Below are 14,627 nucleotides of genomic sequence, written 5' to 3'. Positions count from 1 at the left end.
ACAATACGAGCTAACATGCCAGTCAAGTTCTAAACAATACGAGCTAACATGCCAGTCAAGTTCTAAACAATACGAGCTAACATGCTGTTCTAGTTCTAAACAATACGAGCTAACATGCCAGTCAAGTTCTAAACAATACAAGCTAATATGCCAGTCAAGTTCTAAACAATACGAGCTAACATGCTGGTCTAGTTCTAAACAATACGAGCTAACATGCTGTTCTAATTCTAAACAATACGAGCTAACATGCCAGTCAAGTTCTAAACAATACGAGCTAACATGCCAGTCAAGTTCTAAACAATACGAGCTAACATGCCGGTCTAGTTCTAAACAATACGAGCTAACATGCTGGTCTAGTTCTAAACAATACGAGCTAACATGCCAGTCAAGTTCTAAACAATACGAGCTAACATGCCAGTCAAGTTCTAAACAATACGAGCTAACATGCTGTTCTAGTTCTAAACAATACGAGCTAACATGCCAGTCAAGTTCTAAACAATATGAGCTAACGTGCTGGTCTAGTTCTAAACAATACAAGCTAACATGCTGTTCTAGTTCTAAACAATACGAGCTAACATGCCAGTCAAGTTCTAAACAATATGAGCTAACGTGCTGGTCTAGTTCTAAACAATACGAGCTAACATGCTGTTCTAATTCTAAACAATACGAGCTAACGTGCTGGTCTAGTTCTAAACAATACGAGCTAACGTGCTGTTCTAGTTCTAAACAATACGAGCTAACATGCCAGTCAAGTCCTAAACAATACGAGCTAACGTGCTGGTCTAGTTCTAAACAATACGAGCTAACATGCTGGTCTAGTTCTAAACAATACGAGCTAACATGCCAGTCAAGTTCTAAACAATACGAGCTAACATGCCAGTCAAGTTCTAAACAATACGAGCTAACGTGCTGGTCTAGTTCTAAACAATACGAGCTAACATGCTGGTCTAGTTCTAAACAATACGAGCTAACATGCTGTTCTAGTTCTAAACAATACGAGCTAACATGCTGTTCTAGTTCTAAACAATACGAGCTAACATGCCAGTCAAGTCCTAAACAATACGAGCTAACGTGCTGGTCTAGTTCTAAACAATACGAGCTAACATGCCGGTCTAGTTCTAAACAATACGAGCTAACGTGCTGTTCTAGTTCTAAACAATACGAGCTAACGTGCCGGTCTAGTTCTAAACAATACGAGCTAACATGCTGTTCTAGTTCTAAACAATACGAGCTAACATGCTGTTCTAGTTCTAAACAATACGAGCTAACATGCTGATCAAGTTCTAAACAATACGAGCTAACATGCCGGTCTAGTTCTAAACAATATGAGCTAACATGCTGTTCTAGTTCTAAACAATACGAGCTAACATGCTGTTCTAGTTCTAAACAATACGAGTTAACATGCCAGTCAAGTCCTAAACAATACGAGCTAACATGCTGTTCTAGTTCTAAACAATACGAGCTAACATGCTGATCAAGTTCTAAACAATACGAGCTAACATGCCAGTCAAGTTCTAAACAATACGAGCTAACATGCTGGTCTAGTTCTAAACAATACGAGCTAACATGCCGGTCAAGTTCTAAACAATACGAGCTAACATGCTGGTCTAGTTCTAAACAATACGAGCTAACATGCCGGTCTAGTTCTAAACAATACGAGCTAACATGCTGTTCTAGTTCTAAACAATACGAGCTAACATGCTGTTCTAGTTCTAAACAATACGAGTTAACATGCCAGTCAAGTTCTAAACAATATGAGCTAACACGCTGATCAAGTTCTAAACAATACGAGCTAACATGCTGATCAAGTTCTAAACAATACCAGCTAACATGCTGATCAAGTTCTAAACAATACCAGCTAACATGCTGATCAAGTTCTAAACAATACGAGCTAACATGCTGATCAAGTTCTAAACAATACCAGCTAACATGCTGATCAAGTTCTAAACAATACGAGCTAACATGCCAGTCAAGTTCTAAACAATACGAGCTAACATGCTGATCAAGTTCTAAACAATACGAGCTAACATGCCAGTCAAGTTCTAAACAATACCAGCTAACATGCTGATCAAGTTCTAAACAATACGAGCTAACATGCTGATCAAGTTCTAAACAATACCAGCTAACATGCTGATCAAGTTCTAAACAATACGAGCTAACATGCCAGTCAAGTTCTAAACAATACGAGCTAACATGCCAGTCAAGTTCTGAACAATACGAGCTAACATGCTGGTCTAGTTCTAAACAATACGAGCTAACATGCTGGTTAAGTTCTAGACAATACGAGCTAACATGCTGGTCAAGTTCTAAACTGTCTCCTGTGTTGCAGGTGGACTCCCACTGGAGGGAGTTTGTGCGCTCCCTGGAGGCGCTGTCCACCCGGATGAGCGGTGGAGCAGATCTGGAGCGGGCACTAGCCGCGGTGCCCACCGTCGTCCGAGACGCCATCGCACACGCGCACAAGAACGCCCCCTGGCTGTCCACCCAGGTCAGGAGATTGTTTATACACGTCTTCTTCAGGCATGTAGAATCACCGTCGCCCTCTTAAGGCGACTCCTGGTTGTAGGTTCCATTGTTATGGACGTTCTTTCTGTCTCTCAGTGTTTGTACTTCAGCCTCGTGCTGAACAGTGAAAGTTCTGAAGGATGAATCATTCTCCGCTCATGTGGTTCCACGTTTTGTCCCCGAAGTGACCGAAGGACTGAGAACGGGATCCTGCGAGAGCTTTATGTGCTCTGCGTTTTCGGTTTAGTCATCGGTTTGGGGAAAAACAAGCCTCACACTCGCTGCTCTACACACACACGACCAGCTGGCCGAGGGTTTTATTACGGCGGCAGCGCCAGCAGAGTCATCTGAGCCTCTTCCCACTGTGGAGCTGGAGGATGAACACATTAAAGGGCCCAAATCACTCAGTTTGCTAATGTCCTATTCTGCTCCCCACCCTGAGGACCACCTGTGAGGTTTATGAGGTTTTCGGCTGAATGAGTGGAGCTAAACTGCTGTAGGCTGGGTGTTTGTGACATCACAAAATCAATTCAAAACAGGCCTGGATGGACTGAGTGGATGTGAGTGTGAACGCTACATCAAACTCTTATTTTTAAAAAGTTGAAGTAAGTTGATTTTTTGATGATATGGGCTCTTTAAACTCTTCCCAGCGGCCTCAGCATTCCTATATTCGGGAGCTTTTCCAAACCAGCAGCCTGAAATCCACTGCGGGTTTATACGAACACCACTAGGACGAGGAGGAATGTGGCACAGCCCGAAATCATACATACCACTCCAGAGAGAGAGAGAGAGAGAGAGAGAGAGAGAGGTGTATATGTATACATATATATAGACAGAGAGGGAGAGAGAAACAGAGACAGAGAGAGAGACAGAGAGAGAGAGAGACAGAGAGAGAGACAGAGAGAGAGAGAGAGAGAGAGAGAGAGGGTTTAGTTTATAATGAAGAATCTCTGTAAAATCCATCCATCTGTCATTACTGATCACTCAGCACCATCTAGTGGCCATTCTTTGCTACTGCTACTAGAGTGTGATTGTATACAATCATAACTTACATAACATAGTTTAAAATATCATAACATAGCCTATAAAAGAGATTTGTACATCTTTTTCATTATTTCAAACACTGTGTGAAGTTTATAAAGAAGAAATAATACACTGTGATTTTCTGTTCATTTCTGTGACTGATCGTTTTGAATATGAGGCATTCTGGGTAATAGTTTGATCATAACTGATATGTAACACGTATAACTGTGTGGGTTATGGCTGCTGTTGAAATGGACTTAAATTACTTAGAATTAAATCTATAATGGGTAATTCTGAGGATCCAGTCAGGAGGTAAATATGAGTAATATGTCTCTCTCTCTCTGCAGATCCGCGGTGCGTGTGGCCACCCCAGCAGGCTGCAGTCCGGTGGGGTCCAGCAGGGGGTCCGGGACTCACTCCCCCTCCGAGTTTCAGCCAAACCTGCAGAGGAAACTCTCAGCAGCAGGAGACAGTGAGTGACTCTGTCATATCTCAGCACAAACTCAGTGTTATAATCAATAAGAGAGACATTATAAACGTGTAAACGTGTAAATGTGTCTGTCGTGACTGAAATTTGGGGCTGTCGCTATTGATCATATCAAAAATCGACGAATCTGCCCATCATTTAACAGATACTGAGTGTTTTTTCCTTTCAGGAATTCTACAGCCAAGGTGTGAAATACATGGGGTCCTGGGGGGATCTGGGATTCCCTGATTGACCTCTCAGACCCTCTGAATGTCTCTTTATAGAAAACAGATGAACTAGAAAAGCTTTTTGTCTGAGAGAATGTGTCTGGCTAATACAGCGTATGAGGACACCTAGTGGACAAAGCGAGAAACTGCAATAAAAAAATTCTGTCTGTCTGTGATGTGTTTACAGTTTGTGTACATGCACTATATGGCCAAAAGTATATGGACACCTGACCATCGCACCTATATGAGCTTGTTGGACGTTCCATTCCAAATCCTTAGGCTTTAATATGGAGCTGGTCCCTCTTTGCAGCTCTAACAGCTTCTACTCTTCTGGGAAATTGGAGATAGTCTGTGGGAATTTGTGTCCATTCAATCTAAAGAGCATTTGTGAGGTCAGACACTGATGGTGGACGAGAGGGTCTGGCTCACAATTTCCATTCTAGTTCATCCCAAAGGTGTTCAGTGGGGTTGAGGTCAGGGTTCTGTGAGGCCACTGGAGTTCCTCTGCACCAAACTGGTCACTCCATGTCTTTATGGAGCTGCTTTGTGCTCAGGGGCTCAGTCATGCTGGAACAGGAAAGGCTCTTCCCCAAACTGCTGACACAAAGCTGGAAGCAGATAACTGTGTAAAATGTCTTTGTGCTGCAGCATCAACATCACCCTTCACTGGAACTGAGGAGCCCAAACCCTGAAAAACAGCCCCGCCCATCATCCCTCCTCCACCAAACTCTACTGTTGGCTCTGCATTCCAGTAGGTAACGTTCTCCTGACATCCACCAAACCCAGATTCATCATCAGACTGACAGACAGAGAAGATTCATCACTCCAGAGAACACGGTTCCACTGCTCCAGAGTCCAGTGGCGGCGCTTTACACCACTCCAGCCGACACTTGGAATTCCGCATAGTGATCTTAGGCTTGTGTGCAGCTGATCAGCCATGGAGACCCATTTAATGAAGCTCCTGACGCTCAGGTCTTGTGCTGACGTTGCTTCCAGAGGAGAGGCGTGTGGTCCACCACTTCATTGCTGAGCTGTTGTTGCTCCTGGACGCTTCCATTTCACAGTAATAGCACTTACAGTTGTCTGGGGCAGATCTAGCAGGGCAGAAAATTTCACAAACTGACTCGTGGCAGAGGCGGCACCCTATGACAGTGCTATGTTTAAAGACATTGAGCTCTTTAGTTCGACTCTCTACTGCCAGTGTTTGTCTATGGAGCATGGCTGTGTGTTTGATTGCATACACCTGCTGGTAATGAGTGAAATCAATAATTAGGAGGGGTGTCCACATACTTTTGGCCATATAGTGTGTACATGTGTGTAAAGTGTCTGTCTGTATGTGTGTTCTGTAGGGACTTTGTCGGGGGTCTGCGTCTGTACCGGGCCTTTTACGGTGGTCTGGCTGATCAGCTGTGTGTGACCGAGCTCGCATCAGGAGACGGATTAGCCTGCTGGAACGGAGCCGACGTGGTCAGGAGGTACACACACACACACACACACACACACACACTAACGCACACACAGACACACACACAGACACACACACACACACACACACACCCACACACACACACACTAACGCACACACAGACACACACACACACAGACACACACGAACACACACCCACACACACACACTAACGCACACACAGACACACACACACACACACGAACACACACCCACACACACACAGACACACACACACACACACACTAACGCACACACACACACAGACACACACACACACACACACGAACACACACCCACACACACACACACTAACGCACACACACTAACACACACACACTAACACACACCCACACACACACACGAACACACACCCACACCCACACACACACACAACACACACCCACACACACACAGAAACAGACACACCCACACACACCCACACACACACACTAACGCACACACACACACACACACACTAACGCACACACACACACATGAACACACACACACACGAACACACACTAACGCACACACAGACACACACACACACACGAACACACACTAACGCACACACAGACACACACACACACACACACACGAACACACACCCACACTAACGCATACACACGAACACACACCCACACACGCACACACTAACGCACACACACTAACACACACCCACACACACACACTAACGCACACACTAACACACACCCACACACACACACTAACGCACACACACTAACACACACCCACACACACACACTAACGCACACACACACACAGACACACACACACACACACACACACGAACACACACACACACACACACACACACTAACGCACACACACACACAGACACACACACACACACACGAACACACACCCACACACACACACACTAACGCACACACAGACACACACACACACACACACGAACACACACACACCCACACACACACACTAACGCACACACACTAACACACACCCACACACACACACTAACGCACACACACACACACACAGGAACACACACACCCACACCCACTAACACACACACACACTACTTTTCCCAGCAGCACATGCATAGTGGACTTATAGGATAGGTGTTTCTGATAAAGTGGTCATTTAGAGAAAGCGCAAGGTGGGTGTTTCTAATAAAGTGGCCAGCTAGTCAAAGCACAAGGTAGGTGTTTCTAATAAAGTGGCCAGTTAGCAGAAGCACAAAGTGGGTGTTTCTGATAAAGTGGCCAGTGAGTGGAAGCAAAAGGTTGGTGTTTCTAATAAAGTGGCCGGTTAGTGTCTTTTTTCTTGGCTAAAGTGATACTGTCATCTTTCACCATCAGCACAGTTCATAACAGATACACCTCTCTCTCTCTCTCTCTCTCTCTCTCTATTTCTCTCGCACTCCTGACCCATCCATCTCTCTGCTGCTCGTTTGTCTTCTGTCCTGTCGGCGCCCCCCGGTGGTATTTCCTCTGAGCTGTCACCGCTGTCAGCAGCAGGTGAGGCTGTATTTCAGAGAGAGAGAGAGAAGGAGAGAAAGGGAGAGAGAGTGAAAGATAAAGAAGGAGAGGGAGAGAGAGAGAGAGAGATAAAGAAGGAGAGGGAGACAGAGAGAGATAAAGAAGGAGAGAGAGAGTGAAAGATAAAGAAGGAGAGGGAGAGAGAGAGAGAGATAAAGAAGGAGAGGAGAGAGAGAGAGATAAAGAAGGAGAGGGAGAGAGAGAGAGATAAAGAAGGAGAGAGAGAGTGAAAGATAAAGAAGGAGAGGGAGAGAGAGAGAGAGAGATAAAGAAGGAGAGGGAGAGAGAGAGAGATAAAGAAGGAGAGAGAGAGAGAGAGAGAGAGATAAGAAGAAGAGGGAGAGAGAGGGAGAGAGAGAGATAAAGAAGAAGAGGGAGAGAGAGGGAGAGAGAGAGAGATAAAGAAGGAGAGGGAGAGAGAGAGAGATAAAGAAGAAGAGGGAGAGAGAGAGAGATAAAGAAGGAGAGAGAGAGAGAGAGAGATAAAGAAGGAGAGAGAGAGAGAGAGATAAAGAAGAAGAGGGAGAGAGAGGGAGAGAGAGAGAGATAAAGAAGAAGAGGGAGAGAGAGGGAGAGAGAGAGAGATAAAGAAGGAGAGGGAGAGAGAGGGGTTGTGGATGTTTAATGAACGCTGAGCAGAGATGTCAAAGGACAGTTCCTGTCCAGTGCGGCTTTAATCAGAGTAGCACTGTTTGAGGCGCCCTCTCGTGGCTGTGGAGAGGAACTGCGTCAGTGTTGTAGTATTCACATTAAGATTTGCATATACTGATTTAAACCTTCACAATGTAGTATCTGGCTGCTGCTGTTGTTACTGTGTCAAGTGAAAAGGACTGAATTAATATTTAAAAGTACAGTTCTGTTAAAGAGAATCAGTAACTGACCAGCAGTTTAGCCCCACCATTCAGTCTACGGCAGTTTAGCTCCACCATTCAGTCTACAGCAGTTTAGCTCCACCATTCAGTCTACAGCAGTTTAGCCCCACCATTCAGTCTACAGCAGTTTAGCTCCACCATTCAGTCTACAGCAGTTTAGCCCCACCATTCAGTCTACAGCAGTTTAGCTCCACCATTCAGTCTACAGCAGTTTAGCTCCCACCATTCAGTCTACAGCAGTTTAGCTCCACCATTCAGTCTACAGCAGTTTAGTCCCACCATTCAGTCTACAGCAGTTTAGCTCCACCATTCAGTCTACAGCAGTTTAGCTCCACCATTCAGTCTACAGCAGTTTAGCCCCACCATTCAGTCTACAGCAGTTTAGCTCCACCATTCAGTCTACAGCAGTTTAGCCCCACCATTCAGCTACAGCAGTTTAGCTCCACCATTCAGTCTACAGCAGTTTAGCTCCACCATTCAGTCTACAGCAGTTTAGCTCCACCATTCAGTCTACAGCAGTTTAGCTCCACCATTCAGCTACAGCAGTTTAGCTCCACCATTCAGTCTACAGCAGTTTAGCTCCACCATTCAGCTACAGCAGTTTAGCTCCACCATTCAGCTACAGCAGTTTAGCTCCACCATTCACTCTATAGCAGTTTAGCTCCACCATTCAGTCTACAGCAGTTTAGCTCCACCATTCAGCTACAGCAGTTTAGCTCCACCATTCAGTCTACAGCAGTTTAGCTCCACCATTCAGTCTACAGCAGTTTAGCTCCACCATTCAGCTACAGCAGTTTAGCTCCACCATTCAGTCTACAGCAGTTTAGCTCCACCATTCAGTCTACAGCAGTTTAGCCCCACCATTCAGTCTACAGCAGTTTAGCTCCACCATTCAGTCTACAGCAGTTTAGCTCCACCATTCAGCTACAGCAGTTTAGCTCCACCATTCAGTCTACAGCAGTTTAGCTCCACCATTCAGTCTACAGCAGTTTAGCTCCACCATTCAGTCTACAGCAGTTTAGCTCCACCATTCAGCTACAGCAGTTTAGCCCCACCATTCAGTCTACAGCAGTTTAGCTCCACCATTCAGCTACAGCAGTTTAGCCCCACCATTCAGCTATAGCAGTTTAGCTCCACCATTCAGTCTACAGCAGTTTAGCTCCACCATTCAGCTACAGCAGTTTAGCCCCACCATTCAGTCTACAGCAGTTTAGCTCCACCATTCAGTCTACAGCAGTTTAGCTCCACCATTCAGCTACAGCAGTTTAGCTCCACCATTCAGTCTACAGCAGTTTAGCTCCACCATTCAGCTACAGCAGTTTAGCTCCACCATTCAGCTACAGCAGTTTAGCTCCACCATTCAGCTACAGCAGTTTAGCCCCACCATTCAGTCTACAGCAGTTTAGCTCCACCATTCAGTCTACAGCAGTTTAGCTCCACCATTCAGTCTACAGCAGTTTAGCTCCACCATTCAGCTACAGCAGTTTAGCCCCACCATTCAGTCTACAGCAGTTTAGCTCCACCATTCAGCTACAGCAGTTTAGCTCCACCATTCAGTCTACAGCAGTTTAGCTCCACCATTCAGTCTACAGCAGTTTAGCTCCACCATTCAGCTACAGCAGTTTAGCCCCACCATTCAGCTACAGCAGTTTAGCCCCACCATTCAGTCTACAGCAGTTTAGCCCCACCATTCAGTCTACAGCAGTTTAGCCCCACCCATTCACATTAAAGTTATAAGGAGTGTTTCAGCCCAAACTGCTTTTTGAATATGGCGCAGCCAATCAGAACAGAGCTTATTTACATATGTTAGTCTAAAAGGCTACACAGTTCACTGTTTTTGGTGAATTAAACCTCACAAACATTATAATACGTGTATTGAAGGAAAATAAATACATCAATAAATAAATATACTAACTAACTAATTCATGTGTTCATGTATTTAATTTATAGATAAATAAACATTAATTAATGTATATCAAAACATCAGAGAGACCCAGATTAACTTAATGAGGACAAGTACGCACACACACATATTAACTGATAAAATAATATTGATTAAATGACACCAGTAATTCATTACTGCATTTTGTTATTCAATTAATAAATGAATCAGTCAGAGCACAGAAATATGAATAAAACTGTATCTGTTTTTTTCTATATTTACTATTAAATGTTAAAAATCATAAATATTAATGATATTTATTTTCTTTTGTTTATCCCAATTAACCCCACAGGGGGGCTAATGAGAGCGGACCACCTCGGCGGGACAAAGAATAAATTACTGAATATAAATAAACAAATAAAATAAATAACTAAATATATAAAAATACATAAATAAATGAGTGAATTCATTCATTATTAATAAGTAAATAGACATCAATGCATTAATAAATGCATTTCAAAATAATTAACAAAAAAATACAAAATTTAAATAAAATAAGTAAATTATATTTTAAATGAACACATAAATATTAACTAGTGAAAACGTGGCCGAGCGCTGTGTTTATGATATCATGAGATAAATATAATTAACTTCCTTTACAAAGCCAGAGATGTTTACTTCATCACATCACAGGAACTAAATAAACCAGGTGATACAAATTAAAAGTCTGTGTGTAGAGCGCTGGCTGAGAGATTTATTGTAATTTAAAGAAAAATGTTAAGATTATTTTCTGTACTGAAGATGTTTTCACTCGGTATGGTTTCATGTTTTCTGCTGTGTTGATAAAGAAATATTTCAGAATATTATCTGAGTTATGATGAAGATTAAAGTGTTTAAGACTGCTTTAAAAATCCTACACGTTCCTGTTTATCTGCCTTACATCACATATGCACTGCGTGAGCAGCAGGTAAAGAGGTTATAACCTCATTCATATTCATATCCTCGCTCTGCATGCTGGGCAGGTGGAGATCAGCTGTGCTGAATACTAACAAACATTGAAGAACTCCAGTGTTCTCCATCCTGATCTCGCTGTAATAGAAGTCAATGGGCAGACGCTTTAAAGGGGAACTCCAGTGTTCTCCATCCTGATCTCGCTGTAATAGAAGTCAATGGGCAGACGCTTTAAAGGGGAACTCCAGTGTTCTCTATCCTGATCTCGCTGTAATAGAAGTCAATGGGCAGACGCTTTAAAGGGGAACTCCAGTGTTCTCCATCCTGATCTCGCTGTAATAGAAGTCAATGGGCAGACGCTTTAAAGGGGAACTCCAGTGTTCTTCATCCTGATCTCGCTGTAATAGAAGTCAATGGGCAGACGCTTTAAAGGGGAACTCCAGTGTTCTCCATCCTGATCTCGCTGTAATAGAAGTCAATGGGCAGACGCTTTAAAGGGGAACTCCAGTGTTCTCTATCCTGATCTCGCTGTAATAGAAGTCAATGGGCAGACGCTTTAAAGGGGAACTCCAGTGTTCTCCATCCTGATCTCGCTGTAATAGAAGTCAATGGGCAGACGCTTTAAAGGGGAACTCCAGTGTTCTTCATCCTGATCTCCATCTGTTGGATCTGTAGAGTAGCTCCTTCACCACAGACAGGAACTTCAACACGTTTCCCTGAACTTAGAAAGGAACACTAAACCCAATAAGCCTTTTAGCTCTGCCCATTTAGCCTACAGCAGTTTGGCTCCGCCCCATTCGGCCTATAGTAACACTCTGAATGACTTACTATAAATCAATGAGCAAATTAATGTAGGAATTTTGAAAATTGGGTGGAATTCCCCTGTGGTAGTATTTCACAGTGATTCTGACTGTGATGTCATAAACTGTAATCATGATGTGTTGACAGTGATGTGTGTTTTAAACACAGTTGTGTGTGTGTGTGTGTGCGTGTGTGTGTGTGTGCGTGTGTGTGCGTGTGTGTGCGTGTGTGTGTGTGATGTCTATTTTACTATTATCCACACACACACTCGGAGTCTCGTGCGGCTGTGTGTGATGTTTTATTCATGATGTTTCCTCTGAGTGCTGAGAGAGGCTCTCTGAGTGTGTGTGTGTGTGTGAGTGTGTGTGTGTGTGTGTTTATTAGTGAAGGATGTGGTTAATCTGAGAGTCAGGTTAACAAGCTCTCTCTCTCTCTCTCTCTCTCTCTCCACTGTCACTGAGGCTTTGATTTAATAAACACTCCGAGTGTGTTTCGCTCTACAGGACACACTGCAGCAAACCATACACACAAACAAACAAACAAACAAACAAACCAGCCTCGTCCACTCGTCCCCTAGGCTCCTTACTCCCTCATTTATTCCCTTCACTCCCCTTTCTCCCTCGTCCCTTATTCATCCCCTTTCTCCCTCATCCCTTATTCATCCCTTCTCCCTCGTCCCTTATTCATCCCCTTACTTCCTTAACCCTTAATTTGTCCTCTTCCTCCCTCACCCTCTTATTTATCCTCTAATTCGTCCCCTTCCTCCCTCGCCCCTTATTCATCCTCTTGCTCCCTTGTCTTCTTCCTCCCTTGTCCTTTTCCTCTCCATCTTCTTGCCCCAATCACCTTTTCACCTCTTTCCCTTGCTTCACTGTCTCGTATCCACGCTTATTCCTTTATTCATCCCCTTGTTTCCTCATCCCCTTGACTCTTTATTTGTCCTCTTCTTCCCTCATTCTCTTCCTCTCTCGTCTTCTTGCTCCCTTGCTGCCTTTATGCCCCCTTTCTCCTTCATCCATTCACTGCCACATCCTTTTCCTTCCTCATCTTCTTGCTCCCTTGTCCCCTTGCTCAACTTGTCCTCTTCCTCCCCTGCGCTTATGCTCCCTTTTTCCCTTCCTCCTTCATCCTCTTTCTAACTCAATCCCTTGCTTCCTTGTTTCCTTGGTTCCTTGTGCTCTTGTTCCCTCGCTCCCTTTGCCTCCTTGTTTCCCCTGCCTCATTTGTCCACTTGTTCCATTCTTCACTTGCCTCAATGTTTTTCCTCCCTTCCTAGTCCTTCACTTGCTCCCTCGTCTCCTTGCCCTTTGTTCCCTTGTATCCTTGCCCTTTGTGCCCTAGCTCTTTTGTCCCCTTGCTCCTTTATTCCCTTGCCTCCTTATTTCCCTTGTTTCTTTATTCCCTTTACATCAAAAGGATCAAAAAAAGAGAAGAATAGAGTCAAACACCCTTCACTCCCTTGTTCCCTCACCCTCTTGCCTCCTCGACTTACCTCTGTATTCCCTCTGCTCCCTCGTTTTCTTACCTCCTCCTTCCCTTGGTTCCTCACTCTCTTGCTCGTTTAACCCCTTGTTCCCTTGTCCCCTTCTCTCTCTCTCTCTCGTCCCCTTCTCTCTCTCTCTCTCGTCCCCTAGCTCCTCAGCCGTTCCCTCCCTGCGCTGTTTGCCGTTAAGCGGCTCTGTCAGAAATCCCTGAGTGTGCATTAAGGGTTTAAAGGCCACTGCACTGTCCTCGGCCCCTAAGAGCCGCTAAAAGGGTCGTTTAGCCCCTCGGTGTGATCTGCCCTTTTTAGAGCTCTGAACTCCATAATGGAGCGATTTTCTGTGAACTGTTAATGGGCGAAATGTGTTTTTGAGGCGCTTTAATCAGGTTAAATGTAATCTGGCATTAGCCGGCCAGACTTTAGCTTTGCTTTGATTATCCTCAACATTATTACAGCGCCAATAATTTAGAACATCAACAGGAAACTGTCCACAGACGAGCTTTAGGGGGAGATTAATGCGTCCCGGGCGTTTCGTCTGCATATAAACTGGATTTAAACGCAGATCCAGGGCTTGTTTTTTGATGAATAATAATAATAAAATATCAGGATTGTGTCTGGTGGATCTTTGGAGCTGGAATTTGGGTGCAGTTCCTGATCTCGGCCTGTGGAGGGAGCTGTGTTCATTCGGTAGTGATTTTGCTGCTTTGTCCTGTAAAAAGTGAAGAAAACATGCACTCGTATGTGTGTCTGTGACATTACGGCCCTGGAAGGAGCTTTATGAGCGTTTATTTAGTGCTTTGTTATGATTTTCTTTACATCTCAGACAGGTTAGTTCTGAAAATGTGAAATATGAAATAAGCAGCAGTCAAAATGATTCTGTTTCCTCTGTTTGGACCTACAAATTAACCAAAAGTGAACAGTCAGAGCCTCAGCTGCTGCTTTCGCCCGAAACATTTCAGAAAAGTGGCCATAAAACATTATTAGAGCAAAAATATGAAATATTTTATGGTTTAAATGTGTTATTTGGGCTAAACAAGGAGCAAGGAGACGAGGGAGCAATGGGTCAAAGGAACTAGGGGACTAGGGGCCAAGAGGGAAAGGACAAAGAAGCAAGGGGACGAGGGAGAAAGGTGATGAGTCAGGAAGTGCACTTTCAGTTCAGAAGTGTTTATAAACAGTTTATAAACATATTTGAAAGGTTATTACAGCAGTGTTAAGAATGTTTCCTGTATCTTTGTTCTTTCGTCTCCTTGCTCCTTCATTCCCTTGCTGACTTATTCATCCCCTTGCCTTCTTTATGCCTCTTGGTCCTCTTTTACCCTTGTCCCCTTGCTCCTTCCTCTTCTTGCCCTCTTGTATGCTTATCCCCTAGTTTCTTTGTCCCCTTGCTCCCTTTTCCCCTTGCCTCCTTGATCCCCACCCC

General features: G+C 44.1%; 1 protein-coding gene across 1 annotated transcript in view; it reads left to right on the top strand.

The window, feature by feature from the left end:
* gpc5a (glypican 5a) overlaps window positions 1-14,627 on the top strand; it is a 174,869-nt gene that overhangs the window by 93,071 nt on the left and 67,171 nt on the right. The window contains exons 7-9 of the mRNA XM_036560848.1: window positions 2,330-2,488; window positions 3,876-4,000; window positions 5,571-5,696. Of these exons, the coding sequence (XP_036416741.1) occupies window positions 2,330-2,488; window positions 3,876-4,000; window positions 5,571-5,696 (410 nt within the window). The remainder of the gene's footprint in view (window positions 1-2,329; window positions 2,489-3,875; window positions 4,001-5,570; window positions 5,697-14,627) is intronic.

Source organism: Colossoma macropomum, unplaced genomic scaffold (assembly GCF_904425465.1).
Source record: "Colossoma macropomum unplaced genomic scaffold, Colossoma_macropomum, whole genome shotgun sequence".
NCBI classification, from domain to species: domain Eukaryota; kingdom Metazoa; phylum Chordata; class Actinopteri; order Characiformes; family Serrasalmidae; genus Colossoma; species Colossoma macropomum.
The sequence above is the reverse complement of the archived record's forward strand: the minus strand, read 5'-3'. Positions and strand labels throughout refer to the sequence as shown.